At 46.3% G+C, this 13636-nt stretch overlaps 1 protein-coding gene across 2 annotated transcripts in view; it reads right to left on the bottom strand.

The window, feature by feature from the left end:
- Positions 1 to 13180, bottom strand: part of YWHAE (tyrosine 3-monooxygenase/tryptophan 5-monooxygenase activation protein epsilon) — a 67377-nt gene extending 54197 nt beyond the window's left edge. The window contains exon 1 of one of the 2 annotated variants that reach the window (XM_066263088.1): positions 12994 to 13180. In XM_066263088.1, coding sequence (XP_066119185.1) covers positions 12994 to 13057 — 64 coding nt within the window. In that variant the 5' untranslated portion in view covers positions 13058 to 13180. The remainder of the gene's footprint in view (positions 1 to 12993) is intronic. The other variant, XM_066263087.1, reaches the window with a different exon arrangement.
- Between the last annotated feature and the right edge of the window lie 456 nt (positions 13181 to 13636).

Genomic DNA, 13636 nt, shown 5'->3' with positions numbered 1-13636 from the left:
CCCCAGGCGCTAGAGTGGCTCTGGTCGGGGCAGAGCATCGCCCCCTGGTGGGCAGAGCGTCGCCCCCTGGTGGGCGTGCCAGGTGGATCCCAGTCGGGCGCATGCGGGAGTCTGTCTGACAGTCCCCGTTTCCAGCTTCGGAAAAATACAAAAAAAATAAAATAAAATAAAATAAATAAAAAGGCAGGTTATCAGTCCTGGCCAGTTGGCTCAGTGGTAGAGCGTCGGCCTGGCGTGCAGGAGTCCCAGATTCGATTCCCGGCCAGGGCACACAGGAGAAGCGCCCATCTGCTCCTCCACCCATCCCCCTCTCCTTCCTCTCTGTCTCTCTCTTCCCCTCCCAAAGCCAAGGCTCCACTGGAGCAAGGTTGGCACAGGCGCTGAGGATGGCTCCATGGCCTCTGCCTCAGGTGCTAGAATGGCCCTGGTTGCAACAGAGCAACGCCCCAGATGGGCAGAGCATTGCCCCCTGGTGGGTATGCCAGGTGGATCCCGGTAGGGCGCATGCGGGAGTCTGTCTGACTGCCTTCCCGTTTCCAACTTCAGAAAGATACAAAAAAAAAAAAAAAAAAAAGGGCACGCTATCAGCCTGATCTGTGGTTGCTTCGTGGATAAAGCGTTGACCTGGAAGGCTGAGGTTGCCAGTTCAAAACACTGGGCTTGCCTGACCAGGCGGTGGCACAATGGATAGAGCGTTGGACTGGGATGCAGAGGACCCAGGTTCGAGATCCCCGAGGTCGCCAGCTTGAGCACGGGCTCATCTGGCTTGAGCAAAGCTCACCAGCTTGGAACCAAGGTCGCTGGCTTAAGCAAGGGGTTACTCGGTCTGCTGAATGTCTGCAGTCAAGGCATATATGAGAAAGCAATCAATGAACAACTAAGGTGTTGCAACGCGCAATGAAAAACTAATGATTGATGCTTCTCATCTCTCTCCGTTCCTGTCTGTCTGTCCCCATCTGTCCCTCTCTCTGACTCTGTCTCTGTAAAAAAAATAATAAAAATAAAAATAACACACAAAAAAAACACTGGGCTTGCTTATTAGTCAAAGCACATATGGGAGTTGATACTTTCTGCTCCCTCTCCGTTCTCTCTCCTAAGTCTTAAAAAACTTTTAAAAATAGCCTAACCGGCCTGACCTGTGGTGGCGCAGCGGGTAAAGCGTCAACCTGGAAACGCTGAGGTTGCCGGTTCAAAGCCCTGGGCTTGCCTGGTCAAGGCACATATGGGAGTTGATGCTTCCAGCTCCTCCCCCCTTCTCTCTCTCTGTCTCTCTCTCCTCTCTAAAAATGAATAAATAAATAAATAAAAAATAAAAAATAAAAAAAAAGCCTAACCAGGAGGTGGCACAGTGGATAGAGCATCGGACTGGGATGCAGAGAACCCAGGTTTGAAACCCCGAGGTCTCCAGCTTAAGTGTGGGCTCATCTGGTTTGAGCAAGGGGTCAGTCTGCTGCAGCTCCCCCACCCCTGTCAAGGCACGTATGAGAACTAAGGTGCCACAACAAAGAATTGATGCTTCTCATCTCTCTCCCTTCCTATCTGTCCTTCTCTACCACAAACCAAAAAAATAATTTGGGGGAGGGGTATTTTTCTGAATTGAGAAGCGGGAGGCAGAGACAGACACCAGCATGCGTCTGACCGGGATCCACCCGGCATGCCCATTAGGGGGCGATGCTCTGCCCTTCTGGGGCATTGCTCCACTGCAAATGGAGCCATGAGGCAGAAGCCATGCATGGAACCATCCTCAGCTCCCAGGCCAACTCTGCTCCCATGGAGCCTTGGCTGCAGGAGGGGAAGAGAGAGAGACAGAGGAAGAAGAAGGGGAAAGGTGGAGAAGCAGAGAGGCGCTTCTCCTGTGTGCCCTGACTGGGAATTGAACCCAGGACTTTCACATACCGGGCCAACGCTCTAACGCTGAGCCAACCTGCCAGGGCTAAAAAAAAAAAAAAATTAAAAAAAGTAAAAAGGCAAGCTATCTTTTTGTTTTGTTAATGTGCACACGAGAGAAAGAGAGGTAGGGAGGGGGTGAAAGGGGGGGGAGAGAGAGAGAGAGAAGGACAGACAGGAAGGGAGATGAAAAGCATCAATTCTTCATTGTGGCACCTTAATTGTTCATTGATTGCTTTCTCACGTGTGCCTTGACGGGGGGGGGGGGGGGGGGGGGGGGAGGGGGGGGGACGGGTCCTGCAGCTCAGCCAGTGACCTCTTGATCAAGCCAGTGACCATGGAGTCATGTCTATAATCCCACACTCAAGGTGGTGACCTCATGCTCAAGCTGGTGGGCCCACACTCACACTGGTGGACCCACGCTCAAGCCAGCAAGGGTAAGGTTATCTTCATCTTCTAATATGACCATAACAGGTCAGCAGCAAAGACATTTACTTCATCATTCACATTGAATAGTTATCTCTCATAAATACTACTACTACCTGGCAATTATTATTCTTTGCATTTTACAAAATCCCACAATTTCATGAAAACCCTGTAAATTAGCAGGCAAGGCAGGCATCATTAATCCCCTTTCTACAGACAAGGAATTCAGATGCACAAAATATGAAATAGTCATAACTTTTTTTTTACTTTGAGAGAGAAAAGGGAAAGACGAGAAGCTTTAACTTGTAGTTGAGTCACATTAGTTGTTCACTTATTATTTCTCATACGTGCCTTGATGGGGAAGTGGAAGTCAAGCCAGCAACCTAGGGATCATGTTGATGATCCTGCAGTCAGTCAGATAAGCCCATACTTAAGCCAGTGACCTCAGGGGTTTTTTCTTTTTTGGTTTTTTTTTACAGAGACAGAGATAGACAGGGACAGACAGACAGGAATGGAGAGAGATGAGAAGCATCAATCATCAGTTTCTCGTTGCGCGTTGCGACTTCTTAGTTGTTCATTGATTGCTTTCTCAAATGTGCCTTGATCGTGGGCCTTCAGCAGACCAAATAACCCCCTGCTGGAGTCAGGCAAGCTGGTGAGCTCTTTGCTCAAGCCAGATGAGCCCGTGACTCAATCTGGCGGCCTCGGGGTCTCGAACCTGGGTCCTTCCTCATCCCAGTCCGACGCTCTATCCACTGCACCACCACCTGGTCAGGCAGTGACCTCGGGTTTTTAAACTGGGTCACTCAACATCCCAGGTTGATGCTCTCTCCATTGCTGGTCAGACCAAAATAGTCATAACTCTTTTTTTTTTTTTTTTTTTTTTACAGAGACAGAGAGTTAGAGAGAGGGATAGATAAGGACAAACAGGAATGGAGAAAGATGAGAAGCATCAATCATTAAGTTTTTTGTTGTGGCACCTTAGTTGTTCATTGATTGCTTTCTCATATGTGCCTTGACCACGGGCCTTCAGCAGACCAAGTAACCCCTTGCTCAAGCCAACGACCTTGGTTCCAAGCTGGTGAGCTTTTGCTCAAACCAGATGAGCCCACGCTCAAGCTGGCAACCTTGGGGTCTCGAACCTGGTTCCTCCACATCCCAGTCCAATGTCTATCCACTGCGCCACCTCCTGGTCAGGCAGTCTTAACTCTTATTCAAAATGTTACTACATGTCTTTAAATATTATATATAAATATGAAGTTAAACACATTTTCATACTGCTTTAGAGCTAGGTCAAATTCTGACCTCTTTACAAATCAAGCCTACCAATGACAGACAGATCTGTTCAGCTATTGTGATGATCACTGGAAGAAAAGCAATAAAATCAAGATTAAATTTCAAAAAAGAGCCTGGCCTATACTGGCTCAGTGGATAGAGCATCAACCTGGGACCCTGAGGTTGCCGGTTCAAAATCCTGAGTTTGCCCGGTCAAGACACATACAACAAGCATCCGAAGAACAATTGAAGTGAAGCAACTAAAAGTTGGTATTTCTTGCCCTACCACCACCACCTCTGTAAAATCAATAAATAAAATCTTTTAAAATAAATTCAAAAACGATAAACCAGGCTTGACAAGGCGGTGGTGCAGTGGTTAGAGTATCAAACTGGGACGTGGATGACCCAGGTTCAAAACCTCATGGTTGCCGGCTTCAGCATAGGATCATAGATATGACCCCATGGTCACTGGCTTGAAACCCAAAGTCACTGGCTTAAGCCCAAGGACGCTGGCTTGAGCAAGCGGGCAATCACTCTGCTATAGCCCCCCCACCCACGTAAAAGCACATACGAGAAAGCAATCAATGAACAACTAAGATGCTGCAACCAAGAACTGATTGATGCTTCTCATCTCTCTCCCTTCCTGTCAGTCCCTATCAGTCCCTCTCTCTGCTCTGTCAAAAATAAAATCATCATAGCAAGATGTAGGTAAGAATGTAAAAATGTATTTGGTGAGGAAAGTTCTGAGCTGAAGATAGATACTTGCTGAGACCTAAGTCAAGTATTTTTAAATACAGATTTAGCTCAAGGTAGACACACATAAAACCAACATACTTGGCTTTGACACTATCACTCAGATTGACTAGTTCATATGCCAGCAAGTTCTATTTTCAGCAACTATCATATCCTTGTCTTTTCCCGTTTCCATTTGGAGAACTGAGAGGAGGAAATCTTTCCCTTTGCCTTTAATTCGTCTAGTATTCTGCCAAATGTTGACTTAATTTGAGAAAGAAAAATAACAAACTGAGTACTTAGATCTAAGGTATCTCTGTGGTAGATGAACAAAGCTTAGGAAACTTCTGTTATGAATCTCAATGAGACAACTAGTAGTAAATGGTCTTAAAGTGGGACGACTATAGGGGCAAGTTTTCAGCTCAGGACAAGCCCTGTTTATGCATACAGTGCCAACTATAAATTGGTACCCCTTCATTTCAAGGTATCCTTATTTGGATGATAAATTATGATGACCCTTTTATTACTATGACAGTTGTTACTACAATTTAGTAATTAAAATGAGCTTCTGAATTAGTTCTAGGAATTTGACTAGCATGAAGTTCATGAGTTCAAACCATAAAATTATGTTGACGAACCAATTTGTCAACCTGGGTATATCAGTATTTAACTATCAAACTGTCAACTGACTCCTTCAAACACAGTAAACATAACTACTTTCTGTAGCTGTTCCTCATTATCCTTCAAGATGAATTGTTTGACAGCTATCTAAGCTACTACTCAGAACATTTGTAAATCATTCCCTAACCTTTCTCCCCTCCTAAAAGTCTTACAATTTATATCAGTAACTTAAGTCAGTGATTTTCAATCTTTTCACACTTGGAGACTGTGAAAATAGGAGAATTAGCCTGACCAGGCAGTGGCACAGTGGATAGAGCGTTGGAATGGGATGCCAAGGACCCAGGTTCGAGACCCCGAGGTCAACAGCTTGAGCGTGGGCTCATCTGGTTTGAGCAAAAGCTCACCACCTTGGACCCAAGGTCACTGGCTCAAACAAGGGGTTACTCAGCCTGCTGAAGGCCCGCAGTCAAGGCACATATGAGAAAGTAATCAATGAACAATTAAGGCAGGGGTCTCAAACTCGGGCCCGCGGGCCACATGAGGCCCACCCACCAATTTTGTGCGGCCCGCAGACTGGCCCACAGACTAATCCACGAAGTTTGATTAGTCTGCGGGCCGCACAAAATTGGCGGGCGGGCCGCGAGTTTGAGACCCCTGAATTAAGGTGTCGCAATGTGCAACAAGAAACTAATGATTGATGCTTCTCATCTCTCCGTTCCTGTCTGTCTGTCCCTGTCTATCTCTCTCTCTGTCTCTGTAAAAAAAAAAAAAAAAGAAAGAATATAGGAGAATTATATTTCAGGGGTGCTAAGGCAGAAATCACCGTGAGTATAAGCAAATTAAACTGAGATCCTTTGGTCTATAATCTTCATACAACATCAGCGTGGTTATTTCTTTCACAGATGGGTGTGAAATTTCTGGCATTAGGCAAGAAATTTAAGGGCTGATCCATTAAGGGCTACATCCATTAAGAAAAAGGTAAAGCCCTGGCCGGTTGGCTCAGCGGTAGAGCGTCAGCCTGGTGTGCGGGGGACCCGGGTTCGATTCCCGGCCAGGGCACATAGGAGAAGCGCCCATTTGCTTCTCCACCCCCCCTCCTTCCTCTCTGTCTCTCTCTTCCCCTCCCGCAGCCGAGGCTCCATTGGAGCAAAGATGGCCCAGGCGCTGGGGATGGCTCCTTGGCCTCTGCCCCAGGCGCTAGAATGGCTCTGGTCGCAGCAGAGCGACGCCCCCTGGTGGGCTGAGCTTCGCCCCTGGTGGGCGTGCCGGGTGGATCCCGGTGGGCGCATGCTCGGGCGCATGCGGGAGTCTGTCTGACTGTCTCCCCCCGTTTCCAGCTTCAGAAATATACAAATAATAATAATAATAAATAAATAAAAGAAAAAGGTGAAGGAGGAAATGGTTTTGTTTTTTTAGTGAGAGAGAGGGGCAGACAAGAAGAGAGATGGGAAGCATCAATTCCCAGTTGCAGCACTTTAGTTATTCACTTTTTTCATACAGGCGGGGGGGGGGCCCCTCCAGTTGAGCCGGTGACCCTTTGCTCAAGTCAAGCAACCTTGGGCTCAAGCCAGTGACCATAGACATAACCCTACACTCAAGCTGACAATCCTGTACTCAAGCCAGATGAGCCTGCATTCAAGCAGGTGATCTCAGGGTTTCGAACCTGGGTCCTCAGCGTCCCAGGTCAACACTCTAGCAGCTGTGCAACTGCCTAGGCAGAAGGAAAATGTTTTAAAAATACTTTATAGCCATGGCCAGGTTGGTTGAAGCATCATCCCAATATGTCAAGAGTGCGGGTTTGACTTCCAGTCAGGGCATGTACAAGAATCAACCAATGAATGCGTAAGTAAGTGGAACAAATCAATAACTAAAATTTTTTAAAATAAAACTACTTTATATACATGACCTTAGCCATACCCCAATACAGAAACTATGATAAACCAAGGAACATGTATGCAAACATTCTGAAATTACCTAAAATCGTCATTCTAACTTCACTGTGCCTTGAGATGTTTTTCTGAAAGCACAAGGTTTCTTTTCTTTTTCTTGTTTTATTGATTTTTTGAGAGGGAAGGAATGATGGGGGAAGAAGCAGGAGGCATCAAATTCATAGTAGTTGCTTCCTGTATGTGCTTTGACCAGGCAAGCCCAGAGTTTTGAACCAGCAACCTCAGGATTCCAGATAAATACTTGATCCACTGAGCCACCACAGATCAGGACAAAGCAAAAGGTTTCTTTAGAAATGAAAATATTTTATCCACTATTTCAATAGGTACTAGTCAGGTCATACACCAAGACATGTTATCTGAAGTAATTTTTAACGAAAGATGCATGAACACCCCTGCTCCAGGACACCACCTTAATTACATATAGGTCTTTTGTGAGTGGCTCAGGGCAAGAGTACTGGTCTAAAAGTTAGACATTTCTGGTTTTGTTGTTCCTAATCAACTAGTCACATGATATAATGGAAAACAATAAATCACTAAATATTCTCAAATTCACTTTTCCTGAAACAAAATGGAAATGACTAGTCAATGTTATATAAAGTAAAAATTTTTCTGAAAGTGGTCTGTGAAAAGATCTACACACAGGCCCTGGCCGGCTGGCTCAGCGGTAGAGCGTCGGCCTAGCGTGCGGAGGATCCGGGTTCGATTCCCGGCCAGGGCACACAGGAGAAGCGCTCATTTGCTTCTCCACCCCTCCGCCGCGCTTTCCTCTCTGTCTCTCCCTTCCCCTCCTGCAGCCAAGGCTCCATTGGAGCAAAGATGGCCCGGGCGCTGGGGATGGCTCTGTGGCCTCTGCCTCAGGTGCTAGAGTGGCTCTGGTCGCAACATGGCGACGCCCAGGATGGGCAGAGCATCGCCCCCTGGTGGGCAGAGCGATGCCCCTGGTGGGCGTGCCGGGTGGATCCCGGTCAGGCGCATGCGGGAGTCTGTCTGACTGTCTCTCCCTGTTTCCAGCTTCAGAAAAAAAAAAATGAAGAAAAAAAAAAAGATCTACACACACACACACACACACATATATGATCATTATGTAATTATAAACTTTTTTTTTATCCCGTGCCTGCCATTACTATTTAAATACACACTCTTGCCCTGGCCGGGCAGCTTGGTTGGTTGGAGCCTCATTTCAATGTGCCAGAGTTGCGGGTCAGGGACATACAGAAACAGGTAGGTCGGTTTTTCTCCGTGCCCCTACCTCCCTGTCCTTGCTCTCTAAAATCAGTAAATACATAAATTTTAAAAATAAAATAAACAAACACCCTTTTCTTAAATATAAAAGTCTGGCAAAATCAGCTTAACAGTCCTCTTTCTTTTAGTATGATTTTTAGAGAGAAAGTGAGAGAAAGAAAATCATAGATCTGTTCCTAAATATATTAGGAGAAAAAATGCACTCTAAATAAAGTTAACTCCATTAACTAAAATAGCAATAAAAGTTATTACTAGCGTACAGTCAAGAATGGATAATTAGGCCCTGGCCAAGGCTCAGGGCATAACAAAGAGTGTCCACCTGGCATATGGATGTCCTGTGTTCAATTCCCTGTCAGGGCACACAGGAGAAGCAACCATCTGCTTCTCACCCTGTCCCATCTCTCTCTCTTCCTCTACCACAGCTAGTGTGGCTCCATTGGTTAGCACATGGCCTGGGCACTGAAGATAGCCAGGTTGGTCCCAGCATCAGCCTTAGGCACTAAAAATGTTCGGTACCCCAGCATGGCCCCAGAAAGGGGCCAAACACATTACCTATTTTTTCCTTAACAACAGGTTAAGGAATTCAAAACCCCTCACTGACTATAAGTTAGAGATGTGACTGGTATTTTTTTTTTTAATTTTTTTATTTATTCATTTTAGAGAGGAGAGGGAGAGACAGAGAGGGAGAGAGAGAGGACAGAGAGAGAGAAGGGGGAGGAGCTGGAAGCATCAACTCCCATATGTGCCTTGGCCAGGAAAGCCTAGGGTTTTGAACCGGCGACCTCAGCATTTCCAGGTCGACGCTTTATCCACTGCGCCACCACAGGTCAGGCACGACTGGTATTTTAAAAGGACAGCTCTCTAGGAACTCAGAACAGATATATTCATGGTGCTGATGAATTCACACAGAGCGAATCAAAATGACCATTAAAACTTTACCTTATTGCCTGACCTGAGGTGGGGCAGTGGATAAAGCAACGACCTGGAATGCTGAGGTCGCCGGTTCGAAACCCTGGGCTTGCTGGGTCAAGGCACAGCTTCCTGCTCCTCCCCCCTTCTCTCTCCCCTCTCTAAAATAAATAAATAAAATCTTTTTTTAAAAAAACCCACTTTACCTCATCATTTGGAACCAATCATCAAAGAAGGTAAAAACACAAAATCAGCAACTACCCCACAAACCAAAATGTAGTAATATGCTGACCCCCTCCTCTCAAAAAATATGAAAGTATGCACTTTTCGTCCTCTATATTCCCCCACTTTTCTGTACTATTGTGGTTCCTGAAGATGGGGCAAGAAGAATTAGTTCGGGAGCCTGACCAGGCAGTGGCGCAGTGGACAGAGCGTCGGACTGGGATGTGGAGGACCCAGGTTCAAGACCCTGAGATCACCAGCATAAGCATGAGCTCATCTGGTTTGAGCAATGCTCACCAGCTTGAGCCCAAGGTCGCTGTCTCAAGCAAGTGGTCACTCAAGTCTGCTGTAGCCTCCCAGTCAAGGCACATATGAGAAAGCAATCAATGAACAACTAAGGTGCAGCAACAAAAAATTGATGCTTCTCATCTCTCTGCCTTCCTATCTGTCCCTGTCTTTCTCACAAAGGAAAAAAAAATTTAGTTCAGGAATGCTAAAAGGTCACAAACTTCCTTAATATGCCTATGAATGATAGAAATACTATTCCACAGACTACAAACTTAAGTGATGGGATGCTAGATTTAATATTCAAGAACATTCCTAGCCCCACACCTCAGTATTTCCTAGCTGCAACCTAAATTGTTCTTTTTCTGAACACATTTTAGCTCTTCCCCCAATACCTTTAAATAAATCAAATAAATTGATTCCAATTCCCCAGACAGAGTTAAATGATGCTACAAAGAAATGTAGGCCCTAGCAGGGTACCTCAGTTGGTTAAAGCATCGACTTGATAAACCATGGTTGCAGGTTCAATGCCAGGTCAGGGTATACATACAAGAATCAACCAATAAATGCATAAAAAGCTTGACCAGGCGTTGGCGCAGTGGACAGAGCATCAGACTGGGATGCCGAGGATCCAGGTTCAAGACCCCGAGGTCGCCAGCTTGAGTGCGGGCTCATCTGGTTTGAGCAAAAGCTCACCACCTTGGACCCAAGGTCGCTGGCTCGAGCAAGGGGTTACTTGGTCTGCTGTAGCCCCAGGGTCAAGGCACATATGAGAAAGCAATATGAACAACTAAGGTGTTGCAACGAGAAACTAATGATTGATGCTTCTCATTTCTCCGTTCCTGTCTGTCTGTCCCTGTCTATACCTCTCTCTGTAAGTAAATAAATAAATAAGTGGAACAACAAGTCAATGCCTCTTGATCTCAGCACCCCCTTCCTCTTTCTCTAAAACTCAATAATTTTCTTTAAGTAATATGTTTAAGATTTAACACAGCAACGCAAAATAAAAGTAAAGGTACTGCAGGAATGAGAAAAAAAGTTTATAAGTCCAAGTACCCAAAACCAAATTATTCAAAAAGACTCTCACCTTCTTCTACTTCCCACACTTGATAAATTGGTAACTAAAACTATGGATCATTTTTTGCCACAGCACTGAATTCTTGTACCCAATAAAGGAGGGAACACAGGAAGTCTGATTCTGAAGTCTTCCTCTTCTTCCTTTCCAATGAATCCCTTTTTATTTTGTGCCCAACGTTCACAAGAGTTCCTCTCCACCTAGTAGACCCTATCTCCTTCACGCTATATTAGATTCTGAAAGAAATGACAGAAGTGTACATATGTGGCTCTATCTTGAGAATGTTATGTTGAATAACCAGTAACAGAGTTGGTCAAAAATCCTCAGCACTCAACTCCAAAAATATTACCACTGAAATGTCGCATATTTGGAAACTACAATCATGAACCTTCAAATCAGTTCTTAAAACAAATTAAAAAAAAAAAACCTCCATCCATGTCCTCTTTGGCTATCATAGCAAGTTCACTCAAGAGTCTAAAATTCCCACAGAACAGAACAGAAAGCATTCAAATATAATTTCAAGTTTCCTCCCAAGGGCACTCACTGGTAGATTAAAAGAGGAACCTATTTGGAGCATGGGGGGGGGGGACCTTCTATTACTAACACAGCTACATGTGTTTGACTTTTAAACACTGAAATAAAGACAAATCTGACCTTGAGTTGTACTTCCCATCTTATTTTCCTCCCCCTCCAACAGGAAACGTGTTCAATACAAACAGCAATTTAAGGACTTATAAACGAAATTTAGTACAGTCTCCTTCCTGCGTTCAAAGCGTTTTCTGATAATTTTCAAATTCCTGAATCCTAATGTATGGGACTACCCATGAGGCTGACATGACAAATAGGCATTCAAGGAAAGCAATGGTCCTACATATAACATTTTGAAAAATAAAGGTTTAGTAATTTAGAAAAACCTAAAAATCAATGGCACTCAATTTCAACCATGTCTCACCTCACAACAGCATTAACACCAAAGAAACCACATATTTAATTTTTTTTGTTTTTATACTACATTTTAATGGATGTGGGGGTAATTCAAGTACCCAGGTCCGACATGGGGGGAGGGGCAATTTTTAAAAAACAGAAGCCTGGAACTGACTAAACATACAATGGACAATTCGGTCAAGTTCTGGAAAATGACGAAAAGAGCCTTTATGGCCAAAGGAGTAATGAACAAAGAAAAACTGTCCAACTCTGTACGTAAATCCATTTATTCAAAAATGGAGAAACGAATACAGGATCTGCTGGGACCCCCCTTACCCAAGTCTCAGCTAAACGCTTGTGTTAAGACCCCCTTTGATTTACGAACACGCATTCTAAGCCCCGGCAGTCAACCAAAAGGCAGTTAGTTACTAAACATTTCAAATAACTTTATTTCTCAACAGGTCCTTCTCCACTTGTCACAATGGTGCATATAACAGCAAAGTCATAATTTTTACAAACTGGTAGAATAAGAGACACAGGCATTGAAGAGGACTAAGAGTCACGGACTCCTTGCTTCCTAATCAATGTTTTTTTTATCCACCAGAGCCCACAGCTTACCGAGACAAAAAAATTATTACAGAAACTTCGAGCTCTCTGGGATTAAACCCCAGGAAAGGGAGCGTGAGGTTTTTCCAGAGTTCCCCAGAAAAAGGCGAGGTTGGACGTAAAACCTAAAAAACCCTCACTACAAGGTGTGCCGGCCTGCGGAGAAGAAATACGATCGCAGCATCCCAGCTGGCCTCCGCCCAAGGATGAACTGCAGTGATTCCCACCCTCTCCCCTTCCCCGGCCTCATTCAAAACTGCCCCCCACTACAAGCTCCAAGAAGACCTCCGCTCGCTACACTTCTCCTTTGTGAGACTCCAAAGCCGCCGCCCCACATTGGGCCTCCGGGGAAAAGCCACCGCCCCCACCCGCCATATTTCCCTGAAAGGCACCCGCGCTACAGTTCCCAGTCGCCACCGTCCCCCTTGTGGCGGGTGTTTCTTCCCCCACCACCCCACTCAATTGTTCTCTACATCCCAACCCTGACCGGAAGCTCCCCGAGGACTGCTTGTTGGGAGACAGCACCCGCCATCTCCTCCCCCTCCCCCGTCCTGGGACTCGCCCTCCCCCTAGCCGCCATTTTACAACCAACTCCTCCACCCTATCGCCTTGGCCTCTTGGCTGGCAAGTATCTGCAGCTGAGGACACTGAAGGGGTCAAATTCCTAGGTCTGAAGCCTCCCAGCGCTCCAGGAGACCACAGGACATTTCCTGCCTCCCGAACCCACGTCCCCGGGCCAGACTCGGAGACGATGCCGCCATTTTGTCTCCGGTTCCCGGCCTCTGTGGGCGGTGGCAAAGGGTCCGAGAATTCCAGCCTCCGGTTGACCCCTCAACTCACCGTCGTATCGCTCAGCCTGCTCGGCCAGCTTCGCCTGGTACACCAGATCCTCCCGATCGTCCATAGCGGCAGCGGCTCCGGCAGGGTCTGCGCGACGGATGGAAGCGGATAGCGTCTCCGACTCTCTCAGCCTCTCGCTCCGCGTCCGAGCAGCAAAAATGGCGGCGCCTCAATCCGGGACTTCCGCCTGCGCAGGCGGACAACTGCTCAGCTCTATGGCAACCGCTCCCTGGCAACTGGCGCGGGGGGCGGTCCAGGAGCTCCGCGCCCGAAGAGGCTGGAACCAGCTAGAGTAGACGCCCCTCCTCTGTGGACTCAGCGGATGAGGGAGCTACAAGGCGGGAACTGCGATTGGCGGAAGAAAGAGCGGCCGCCAGGGAGGCCTCAAGCGAGGACGGCCTGTACTGCTCCCGAAGAGAGGGAACGCGAGAAAGCTAAAGGATGTAACGGTTTTTTAACGGCAGGCTTTCCTCCCAGAGGACAGATTCCCATCCACCTTAACCCCTGTGTTATCAGCCAAGCCCAGCTTGGTCCCTGCTATAGTAGGTAGGGGAAGAGGAACTCCAGTTTTCTTTTACACCTCAGCTTCATCCTGGCACTTCAACCTTCTTTTTCTGTTTACGCCCACCATGAATAGGAACGG

The sequence above is a fragment of the Saccopteryx bilineata genome, chromosome 2 (genome assembly GCF_036850765.1).
Source record: "Saccopteryx bilineata isolate mSacBil1 chromosome 2, mSacBil1_pri_phased_curated, whole genome shotgun sequence".
NCBI lineage: Eukaryota > Metazoa > Chordata > Mammalia > Chiroptera > Emballonuridae > Saccopteryx > Saccopteryx bilineata.
This window is presented reverse-complemented; position numbering and strand designations above follow the sequence as displayed.